Consider the following 12651-nt stretch of genomic DNA (forward strand, 5'->3'; position numbering starts at 1 on the left):
TTTCCAAACAATAGCTTTCATTTCGTATGTCTAGTCAGACCATTTCAGAAAAATCAGGTCTAAGGGATACTGTTGAGCAAAATAATTCCCTTCTTTAGGCCCAGCCCCAAGAACCCACCATGCGGGTTCACTTTCAGCCCAGCCAGTCACCTTTTGCACCTGTTCAAATGCCTGGGGCAGCCTGCAGCCACAGGAGACTGGTTATTATCTGGCTTTGCACTGACCAGACACAACCCATTCCCCAATTTGTCTTCAGGATAACAGGCAGTTTTCTGTCCTGAAATGTCTTTTCCACACTTCACCATCCCATCATGTCTCTACAATACAGTTTAAGAATGTTAAACAACCCAAAAACCAACCACCTTGCCCACCCAGACACCAAAACCAGGGGGCATGGGTACCAGCACTAGCACTGGCCACAGGCAGCACCAACAGCCACCACGCACAGTAAATTTCAGCAGGCACCATAATAAATACTAAGTAGATTAAGAGTTAAAGATGCTTAAAGATGCACAGATCAGAAGACCTTCACAGTCTGAACAGAGAAGTACATGCTGTACAGCTATGAGGCTGGAATACCTCAAGATCGAAAAGGAGTGCCTGAAATTCACGGGTTAAAAATGGGGCTGTTGTATTTAAATCTGGAATAGCTGGCCATCCACAGCCTAAAAGCGATAAGGCAGCCACATGACTATTTTCTCTTAGACTACAGCAATAGTAAAGGAAAAAGATTACAAGAACCTCGCACCACAAAGGAAATATATTTATTTACTAGTGTTAGAACATTTTTCTGTCTTGCTGTCTACTATAATTCAGAAAAAGACCAGCTTTCCAAGTGTTTGGCCAATACTCATCACATGGCTTTTACATTGTAAGCATTCAGCGCTCTATATTTATTTCTTGCTTTATGTTTTACTTGGCTTTTTGCCCTCCTAGAAACAATTAACTGAAGCTATAATTGGGGCAGAAAATGCAGTCCAAGGCTAAAACATAGGCTTAGCTCACCAACAAGCCAAGATAATAAAGCATCTTAATAGAACTGCTGTGCAAACTACGTGTGCACGTGCACTTTTGGACTTCAGATGCAAAGGATAAAAACAATTGTATCAAGCAAGCTGGCTGCTGCTGTGTCAGCTTGCAGAAAAAGATCTCTCACCATTAGGTGTTATGCATGCAGTGTCCTTGCATCTAGCAAGAACAAGGGCATTGATACACACCGGAGTATCTAGTGATACTAATGGTGAGTTTCTGCAGTGTTAGGTAACACACAAGCATAAAAATACCGTTTACAGAAGTCCGTAGTACCTTCTACCACCAAAGTGTAGATTTCTGCACATTTCAGTGTAAGTAAGGCAAAACAAAAAAAGAAAATGCACAGAGTCCCTCTGCTGCAACCAAGGCAGAGATTATTAATGGTGGCAAAAATCCACTTTTGGTGTAAGTCTCCATAGATCCTACAGCTACACTACTCTTCCTGTCTCATTCACAAAAGCCTGGTCTTCTCCAGGGCCTCACGATATATTGCTCACGCTCTGCAATTTTTTTATCTTTCCTCCTCACCTCCCCTTCCCCCCTAAAAAGAAGGCATTCAAGACCAATTGATATTTTCACAGCAACAAAGACTACAAAAGCAGAAACTGTTCTCTAGACAGGAACACAAGACAGAAAAAGCTGCAAGAAACTTGAGTTCTTAGAAAATCACTTTAGGTTTGGTTTATTTGCGTGCAGGGGAAGGACTGCTAAGAGTTTTGGCTTTGACAGCACCACTCCAGATAGGCGCTTCACCCTGACAGACACTCAAACAGCGGATTTAGGAAGAATAAAAGGCTGGCTGGATAAACCTCATTCCTCCACTCTGTCAGCTGTCGAAGAACAGCCTCACTAACAGTTCAACGACTTAATACTCCACCAGCTCTTAACTTCCATTAAGGAGGAGGAGCTGGTAAATTCTGGATGCAGTTGAAAACCTCAAATGCTGAAAATTTATTCCACTTTCTCTTGCCCTAGCAACCAAGCATCTGCTGAAGAGCAGATTTTACTCTCTCCTGTTCCCAAATAATGCCCAATTGGAATGGAAAGAATAAGGAATAGTCCTACAGTTACAGGCACTATGAGAGAGCACATGAGCATGCAGCGCACCTATGCACACAGGAGCATGGGTGCATGCATGCACACAAGTGGAGAAAGGAGGGAATGCTCACGAGCTGAATGTGCGATTTAAACAGCTTAAGAAGGACAGGAAATGAAGACGTTCGTTTGTGCACTTCTAGCACACAATACAAGTAAACTTGGAAACAGCCACAGCTTAGCTCTCTGTACAATACAAAAATGCAAAATTTCAAGTCATTGGTACTAGGATTTAACCTTGTGGTATAACTAGCTATTTCTGAAAACCAGAGTTCAGAGCAGGTTCTCTGTATGCTGGCCTCGTTCAGTACTTTTATGATGGAGGAGCTCTGCCTTTGTAACTGGACAGTACCCCCAGCTCCTGATGACTAGAGGCTCTGAATGGATACATTGAGAGGGTTTAGGCCTGGATACTTGCGTCCAGTTAAAACTGGGAACAAACACCAAGTACTACAGCTGTGTCAGTTCTCCCCCAGCTCACATCTAGGTTCCTTGATGCTTCCAACACAATCAATACTTTGTGGATTTTATCAGGTACAGATACCTTATCTACAGCATCCTGCAACACCAACCTGAGTTTCATTGCTTCGAAACTGAAGCTATTCTCTCCCCAAGATTAAATCAGCAGACAGGATGGGGAGGCTGACATATCTAGACCTATCCCTAAAACGATAGACTTTTCAGAAGTTTTGCTGGAGTTTCATTTTTAATATTTCTCCCAAGTAACTGTACTTCTACAGATATTTGCATAGAGATCAAAGCTTAAGAGTTCAGCTGGGATAACGCAAAGCAAAAGCTTTACAATCTGCAGCATGCATATGAGACAGTGGATCTCCAAAACAGATTTGTCTTGGGAAAGGGGTCTAGGGAAAGATACTGTCAGCCTGCTCTTGTAGTCTAGGTTGATCAGATAAGCCTGTTGAATCTCTTACCTACAGCTCCTGTTCATCATTCAGTCCACAAGTCTTAAATGAACAACTGTTAAACACAGCTGCTTCTAACCAGCCCCTTGCAAAAAAACCCATGGACATTGATGGTATTAGAGCTGTAAGAAGGGAAAGCCACCAAAAACAACTGGGGGATAAAGGAAGGAGAGAATAAAGAGGTCATCAGGTTTCCCTTTAAGTAGATTCCCCCTCCCCCTTTGGTGAATTAAAAGAACTTGGTGCAGAAATGCTGGAATAACATATGGAAGCCATAACTTCAAGTGCACAAACAATCCTTTGCTTGTCCAAAAGGCTAAATATTCTCTCATCTCCAGGACTGAATTACGAAAAATGCACCCCGCTGCGCAGAATGTTAAATACTGCAGGAAAATCTGTTTTACTGGTCACTATGCTAATCAACACTGCTAGCATGAAGTTAGCCACAAGCCAGGTGTCTCCCACTCACTCACACTACTCAACAGCAATGTGACATGGTCTCGTAAAATGGAATTGTGTGTTGAGGGAGGAGAATAAAGCCATAGAGAGTCAGGTCCTGTTCCAAATCCATCAGCAGGATGTGGTTTCTCTCTAGTGATTAAAACTAATAACTTTCAGACTTGTTGGGTTTTTGCTTTGAGTTCATTATGAAGTTGCCATTATAAATAGTTTTTATGGTATATGACTCAAAACCCAGGGGAAGCATCTGATATCACTGTGTTCAGAGCTCAGAGAGAATGCCTGTTACTGGATCAGAGCTCTGCTAATGGTACAAGAGTGGTGAAAGAGGACAACATGACAACAGGGGCAGCTTCAGACCCTGGAAAACAAGGCAGGCTTTTAAGTTCAATTGCAGACTGCTCAATGACACCAGAAAGTGGAGTGCACAGGTGGGACACGCAGTAATAGATCCTAAAACCCTATAATGTACAAACCCCAAACCCCATAAGATAGATCAGTACTTTTATATGTGAGAGAGATAACCTACATAGAGATGATCGATGCAAACGAGAGAGAAACTTGCACAGAAGTGAGTTTGCAAGGTCCTCTCCCTTTTCTGATGGGACCAAGGACTGAGTCTGAAAGCAGAATCACTCACCTAGTGCTGTCACCACCACACTGACTGGTGCAGATGTCCTCTCCACCACCTTATGCCAGCTCCCATTGTGCAGTGGTACCCAGACAGCTGCTTGGCAGAAGTAGTAGCCAGAGTCTTCCACATCCACATCACGCACTAACAGGCGATAGGCATTCCTATCTACATGGCTCAGGCTGATGAGAGTTGACTCGCTGACAACAGAATCGTGGTCCATGCTCAGCAAAACCTGAGCATCTGACAAGGTATCATCAGGTGATGCAGAAAAATACCACATCACCTCTGCTTGGAAAATACCACTTCTGTCTGTTGTGATGTTGCATATAAGATCCAGGGAGTCTCTTTCAGTCACAGACACATTGCTTGTTGAGATGACCACATCTAGAGCTTAGAAATGAAGAGACAAAATTCAAACAAAAAAACTCATTAATTAATAAAATAAATAGAATAATAATAATACTAAAAAAAAAAAAAAAAAAAGAGTCCAAAGTTATCTAGGAATTCATATTCTGACAAAAGCTTCTGAAGTAGCTCAGTAGCCCTGCCTTCAAATGCCTGTTGGATATTGAGCTGCATCATCTATTACAAGGGAAGTACACATCATCAGTCAAGCAAGGGATGCATGATGAGGCCAGGGGGAGAAAGGGAGGGAGAACAGGGTTTTTATAACTCAACAGCAACTAGTCCATGAAGGCTTTATCCCAACCACAGACTGCATGTCAACTTTGCACAGCAAGAAAACATGTGCACGTTTTCCCATTCTCACAGGAGGGTCAAGGTGTTCTGGGACTATCCCTCAGAAGAACAACTGTCCACTGAAATCACTAGGAACTACATCAGAACTCCACTTGGTTTCTGCTGAAGTGCTTTTGAGCTCCTCCAACAGAACAGATTTGGATGAGAGGCAGCCACAGCCACATGTTGGGAGTCCTGACTGACCTCAGGTGTGTTACAGAAACATGAAATGGAAGCAAGCAGAAGGCAGCAATACTCCCTGTACTGCCGATGCCTCCACTTACCGCTCTGGCCAACAGAAACTGAGAACTTTCAAACAATATCAAGAGCCACCTAAAGCGCATTTTAACAAACTCCACTGGCTAGTGAGTATTTTTTATATACATCGCACATATGGTCATACCAAGTATTCAAATGGGACCTTTTGCATTCTGTAGGTTACCAGGCTGGCCACAGCTTTATTAAAGCAAGCCATGAGATTGAAGTGTCAAGACCAGAAGCAGAAAAGCTGGAGTTAGTTACTGGTGAGAGGTGAACCAGGGTTGCTGTGTATGTTGTTTTCTAAACCTCAGTGCAAATCATTCACCAAGTTACCTGGCCACCACATGTCTTCACTTGCTCACTCCTTCACTCCACATTGCCTGAAGATTAGATTTGGATCTCAGTGCAACACCGTTCCCACAGTGTGTAATGCAGCTGCTCTTAAAAGTCTCAACTGAGGCCAGTAGACAGGACTGCTACAGCAGTGGCTCTTCTCAGCAGACCTACAACCATGATCATGAGCAAAAACACAGATTCCTGCCTTAAACGGGCAGCTACATCCCTGGTGCAGATCTGTGACTTCCGTGTAAAACCCTGTTCTACTACCTAATAGGTACCCATCGGTAAAAGCTTTCTAGAATTACCGTCAGGTATAAAGGCCAGAGCCAAACTGAGCAGCCACAATTACTGCCAAGAAAACCCAGCAATACTCATCTCATCACTCAGCACCTGATAGCACAAAGCAGTCAAACTGAACAGAGAGCAGCAAGCCCCACCCAAGCGGTGGAGAAAAGTCCACTATCTGATGAGTATCTCACCGGGACTTCCCTCACTGTCTCATCATGGGATCGCGGTCAGCAGAAAAGGCTAGTTACTTTGACAGACTAATACCAACACACAAAAAATGACTGATCTGCAAGGTCAAGAGCAGTATTTCATGAAAACAAAAGTGTTCTGTGGAGAAATAGTGACAAGCATGGAGAATCTGGCAGTGTATGCATAGAGAGGGACTCCATGAAAGTTTACCCTCATGTACATTCTCAGCGCTCCTTTTTTGGTTACAGACATGTCCGAAGACCTTACTTAGAGTTATATACCTGTTGTACAAGGCACTGTTAAAAAAAAAAAAAGACATACGAGAACAAAGTCAGGCCCGAAGACATCATGATTTTAGGAGGTGAAAGTGATGGGCAAGTAGACAGAAGAGCAACAACAGGTACACACACACAGAGTTACACAAGTAACCTGTGCATGGCTTCCTTTGTTAGATATATTAATTCATCTTTTAGGGGTTTTGTGGGGTTTTAAGTTTGGGGGTTTTTGTTTGCTTGGGGATTTTTTTAAGTTTGTTCTACAAATTCAACCCCACAGTATACAGCAGATGAGAATGAGGGAAGTGCAGCAACCAAGCGTACCATTTACAACTCAAGTTCATTTTAGCATGCAAGTGCAGAGGTTTTAGATGTCAGCACAAGATGCTCTACAAGTCCTACAGGATGTGTGGGTAAAAGTTTCCACAGCATTTTGGTGGAGAATAACCTATCCCATTTAGCGTAACTTTAAAAAAAACAAACCCTTCACGCCCCTGACAAAGTACCAGTGCTTCCAATGACTGAGCTAAAAATGACAGCCAAAAAAATCCTAAATAAAAAACTCCACAAACAAAACCACATTACCACCCAAACCACACAAAAAACTGCACTATTACTGCTCCTGGCCATCCTCACCCTGTTTTCAGCCATTGATTAAACCCCACCTACTTAAACCAAACTCTCCAAAAGTGTGACAAAACAGAGAATTACAGCTCTTAATTAAGCAAACCCTGCCTCAGCAGAGAGCACCTGCAAGCTTTACTGTGTAACAGACACCCTGAAAGAGAGGGGACAGATTAGTCTGTGAAATTTGACAGGATCAAGTACCACCAGGATACTAAAACTACATCCAAATGAGCCAGCCAAAAACCCAGCAGTTCTGGGTTCTCCCTATGGTGATTAAAGGATTACAAAAATGAAGAGATACCCTTACTGTCTGAACACTTCTAAAATATCATCATAATCTCACATTTCTGAGGGACCATCACTGCCAGTTTTTCCACCTCTTGAGTGACAAGATGCATCACCCCCCGCTTTCCCTCCTCCAACTAGCAGTGGTAATGCTAATGCAATTAAATGCTTAGTGCATCTACTCCTGAAATGCATATGGGCAGGGATATCTGGATATCCTCAGCACAGCACTACATGTATTTTTGTCTTCTTAGTCAAGCGTGCAATGATGTGTTTAACAGAACCATTACTGTCCTAGATCCCTGCCAACACGGTGGAACAATCAGACCCATGGATCCAGTGTCAGTGATAAAAATCACTGGATTATTTGCCCTGTTAAATTATCACCACCTTCCTCCTTCCTCTTAATCTTTTTGTGCTATTTTAATAAACATACAGAAAAGCTTCACATCTGTCACTGAATCACAAGCCACTTTTACAGGGGGAGTGCAGCTGTTTAGTGCTATGGGGCAAGCCTATGTTAATGAGAGAGCAGAGAGAAGGTTTGGGGTGCTCAGGGATTAAATAAAATGTTTATTGAAGAAATATAAAACCCAGAAGCAATCTGAAGTGAACTATGGATGAGAAAATCTAGGTCTAAGCATCTGAGAGGTTCCAGTCAATCCTTCCATGCCATCAACCCCCTTCTCCCTACAATAAAAGCTAGAAAATGCTTGGCATAATTTTTCTATCAACTCAGATGTAAACAGGACAGCTATCCAGACAGCATTCTAGGTTCTCCTGGAATGTGCCCTCATTTAGTTCAGCTTACGCAATTTCTGCTCTCAAAGCATCACAGTCTGGACACAGCACTGCTGTAGCTGCAAGCTGTGACCCCAGCCCATCAGTAACACTCACCAGTCCGTTGGATCGCCACACTTGCTATCTCCACGCTCTTCTCCTGAATCTTCTGCCACGAGCTATCTGCCCCTCTCACCCACTCACTCACAAGACACCTGTAGACGCCACCATCCACTGACGAGGCCTGGGATACAGATAACCGATACGTGTCATTCGCTCCTGTGTCCAAGCGGATATCTCCATTGCGGTAGCGTTCTTCATAGCCGGGACCTGGCTGGAATTTGCCTTCATGAGTCAAAGATAGGATGTCCCGCCAAGTGGATCCACTTTTGATCTGCCAAGTCACGTGCAGGTGAGTATGCTCCGGTGAGGTGGTGACGGCTGAGCAGCGCAACTTGAAGGAGTCACCCTCAGACAGTCTGAGAGACATTGAGGAACGTGCTTTTGAACCACTCACCGATAAGCCATCAGAAATCACTATTTAAAAAACCAAAAGACACAAGCATGATAAAATGGAAGCAAGAAGAGAACACCCACACTGACCTGTTCAGGTATGAGGCAGTAAAACTACCACAGAACACCACTCGGCCAGTCATTCCTTCTTCCACACAAATATATTCCAGGAACAAGAAAATTCAGCTGAAAATCCATTAAAGGAAGCGCTCCACTTTAAAGAAGCCAAGACAAGTGTTCATTTATCCTTCCTCCCACTTTAGTTTCTCATCCACACATCATCATTTGGATTACTTCTACCCAGAACCATCTTGATTTTCAAGGGAAAAAAAAGACACTAAAAAAAAAAATAGTCTCCCAAGTTACTACTAAAGAACCCTAAATGAGAGAACAAAGCTAGAGCATGACTGCAGCATCGACATGCTAAAGAGGAAAAGGAAGATTACCTCCTTCGTATATAAAGATCCCTAAATGACACTAAATAAGACAGAAGACAGGTTGTGTTTTTTTCCTCAAAGGTAGCCTCTCTACCCAGAGGCTTAGGGACATTGAAGTTTTGCAGACATCTTCAGAAAACCCAGAGCTCAGTTTTCCCATTTTTATTTACATATTTACTAGACAGAAAAAAGGAAAGTGTTGTTTATAGTAAACAGCCTCTGTTTGCTTCTTCACCCCACTTGCCTTTGCTATCATACTTTCCATTTTTCAATTTTGGCTTTAGGAGAATTAAGCAGGAACAGAGAGGGGAAAAAAACCAAACCACAATGCGCTCATAAGCAACAGAAACATAATGTTCACAAGGGTACATCTATAATCAATATTGAAAACAAATTTAGAGCACACCTCACTCTTCAGAAATACCTTTCACTTGGACCTCTGCATCATAATTTCCCTGAACGGTGGCATCAGTGCTGGGTGTGGAGCATTTGTATCTCCCTTGGTCAGTTGGCTGGATGTTTCTAATCACAAGTTCCACAGCATCGTTGCTGCTCCGTCTCAGTTTGATATCCCCGTGGCCCACACGTTTTTGGTACTCCTCAGAGGTGAATGTAGAATCCCAGGTACTCACTATCCGCACGAAGTCAGTCTCCCGGGAGAACTCCCAGTCAAAGTTCTGCTCGCTGGGTCCATCGTAGTCACTAACACTGCAAGGTATCACCACCTCCGTGCCCATGACTCGAATAAGAGGACCTTTGGGCACCCTCACAACACGCCCTCTGCAGAAAGCTAGGCGGGAGAATAAAGAGAGGGAGAACACATAGTTAACAAAGGAATTACCAGGATAGACAAAAAAAAAAAAGTAAGGTTGGACATCCCACTCTGCAGAAAGCTAGCACTAGTAAGAGCAATATTTCCCATTAACATTTGGTCTCACTGGAGCAGGAGCCCCTAAACACATAATGTCTAGTTTGGGCAATCTTTGTTTCACTGCTTATTTACTAACATATTAGGTAATGAAATCTGGGAGCAGGGGGGAGAACTAGCCGTAGATCCAATGAGTAACAGTTCCTCTACTACAGACCAAGTGCTACGTAAAACACTTCAAAAATATTAATAAGTGGTTTGCATTACTACAGTGAGGGCATAATCTTATCAGGCACTTTTATAAGACTTCTGTTGACACCAGTAGAGGGTTTGAAGTAGAAAACTAACTCTCCCCTAGCTTGAGGGCCATGAGAACAGTAAGTTGACATTCTCCAAAAAAAAAAAAAGCACGGTCATTTCTGCCCTGAAGGGTCACAGCTTCTCTAACACAGGTAAGCTCCCTTGCCTTCCTAATAAATTTAAAAGGAAGAACTGATTTCAACGCAGTTTGCTTGAACGAACTTCTACAGCCTCACCTGTTTCTATAGCACACATCCCCTCTTTGGTCTAAGCCCCAGAACACGGGAGCATGAGCAGAGCAGGCTTCCTCCAGAGCAGAGGAACACACGATGTTCACACCGTGTTCTCTGGGACTGTCTCATTAGAAGGATAGAACAACAGCAGTTCTCTGCAGAAGGCTGGCAAAACAGTAAATTATGCTCCAGGCAAGAATGTGAACCACTTAAACTAGCCAGAGGACCTGGCAAAGATGCAGCAGGAGACTTTTCTGGTTGATTTGACTCTGTAGCCCAAAGAATAACCCCAGCAGCTGCATGTGGATTTTGGCAGATTCTTACTTCCCAAAAGAGCGAACTGCTTGGATTCATAGTTCCAACCTGAGAAATCTTCTCAGAAAGAGAGGGGTACCACCTAAACTCAGTCTCCAACCATGAGCATCCTACTGCACCCCACCAGCTCCATACCCATAGCACAATATTTTAGCAGCCAGGTAGAACAGAAGCCAGAACAGTAAAGGACAGATCTTGCTAAAACCAAGTAGATGGCCGTAACATCAAAAGCAATTGGACCAGAAGGTTGGTCTGAGATACCATAAAGGCAAAGCCAGATTTAAAAAAATCACCCATCAACACAAAGTCCAGCAATGCACAACTGCTCTAATTCACTGGCTACATTGGGAAAGCTACTGGCTAGTGTCAACACCAACACACTTGCTGAGCCTTCCCCTCCTATCACTCTGTACGTCTTCTTGCTGTAGATTAAGACCCTATTCCCTGGCTTAGAACCATCATGCCAACAGGTACACAGGTGTGGGCAAAGAAGTTAGTCTTGTGGACAGAAACCACCCACTGGGGAACATGTTATAAAGTGCAGCTTGTCCCCTCCAGAGTAGCGTGGAGAAGGATGTATTAAAGAATCAGAAAACTACACAAGCAGCTGTACACACTGAGCAGAACTACAAGAGAAAAAGCTTATTTTTATCCCTAGCTACAGTTCAACAAACAGTTGAACCAAGGACTGACACTATCTTTGCCTCCCCAGTTCATAACTCCCAGCACACTCTTTCCTTTGCAGGCTGTTCACGTGTACAGGCTCAGTCATAATAGTCCAACTGCCTCATTGCCATGACCTTCTGTATTCAACATTAGTACTTCATTAAACTTACTTGTAATGCAGACTGAGGTTAATCTCTTACCCCTTATATCCCTCCCAGAAGACGGTTATTATGTACCTGATCAAGTGATTGACTAGTCCTAATAAGAAAGCCAGACTTCCTCTCCAGTTCACGTGTGAATGGTGCAAAGAAAACCTCCACTGCCTATGTACTGTTCCACAACCAGATGTCTTTAAGGACATCTCTCTAAACACAAACACCATATAGTAAAATCATTGATACAGGAAGAGTAAAACCATTGATACAGAAAATCAACCAACAAAAAATCAAGCTGTAGGGCTCAGATATACTTCCTGACTAGGTCTTCAGTGGCAGCTCCATTCAATCCTTCAAGTTATTCTCTTACAGAAAACAGTAAGAGCAGCAGGTAAGCTTTAAAGCACTGCCTGATAGCCAATGCAGCTTCCAACAGACCACCGTGAGAAGTCAGCTCAGGATCCTGACTGAGGACACTCCTCACATTGATGTCTCTCTGGAAAATACTCTCCTGTGACACTAAGACAAGCAGACAACACTGTTCTGTATGTGTTTCCAGCTATAGACCCACATACCGTGCACTGCACTAATCCAGTCGAGAGGCCAAAGGCACGACTAATGTGGCAAGGGCTGCATGTTTGTGTCTGAGATTAGCACAGACAGCTCAGTTTCTCTTCTTCCAGGGTCACTAAAGACCCTTTAACACTAAAGGAAGGTAAGGGGTGATTAGCACCCTCATAAGAGAAGGCAGGCCAAAGCGAAAGATAAGGTCCCAGGGATTGCTCAGTGGATGTGCTCAGCACCCGTACCCTATTGCTGTAAAGCAATGACTATCCCCTTCCCTCACAGCACAGTCCCCAAAGCAACTCCAGTTTAACACAAAGTTGCAAGGATGGCAATGGAACAGGCTGCAGGAGAGAAGAGGGGACAGCCTGTAACAGTTACAATTTTATACTTTACAAGCAGTAACAAATGGGGTTTTTTGTTAACACTTTTTGTTAATGCTTGTAAAGTTTGTTTTTGTTTGTTATTGCTAAGACAAATTAGGATTCTCGTAAGGCAGGAGCACACAGAGACAGCATCACCAGGTAAGAGAATGAGAACTTACTGCAGAGCATCCATCTGCTGTGCACTGCCCACAGGTGAGCAGGACCATGCACAGAGCAGACACTCCAAGGGTCAGCTGCATTTCTAGGTGACCCAAGAGGCTCAGGAACTAGCAAGCTGTGGATCCAGAGT

General features: G+C 43.4%; 1 protein-coding gene across 6 annotated transcripts in view; it reads right to left on the reverse strand.

Annotated features, from left to right (window-relative positions):
- The window catches only part of PTGFRN (prostaglandin F2 receptor inhibitor), a 117819-nt gene that overhangs the window by 33669 nt on the left and 71499 nt on the right, over positions 1 to 12651 (reverse strand). For all 6 annotated transcript variants that reach the window (XM_080374538.1, XM_080374533.1, XM_080374534.1 and 3 more), the window contains 3 exons: positions 9300 to 9665; positions 8043 to 8462; positions 4150 to 4533 (listed from right to left, as the gene is read on the reverse strand). In XM_080374538.1, the coding sequence (XP_080230664.1) occupies positions 4150 to 4533; positions 8043 to 8462; positions 9300 to 9665 (1170 nt within the window). The remainder of the gene's footprint in view (positions 1 to 4149; positions 4534 to 8042; positions 8463 to 9299; positions 9666 to 12651) is intronic.

Source organism: Falco punctatus (assembly GCF_963210335.1).
Source record: "Falco punctatus genome assembly, chromosome: 2".
NCBI classification, from domain to species: domain Eukaryota; kingdom Metazoa; phylum Chordata; class Aves; order Falconiformes; family Falconidae; genus Falco; species Falco punctatus.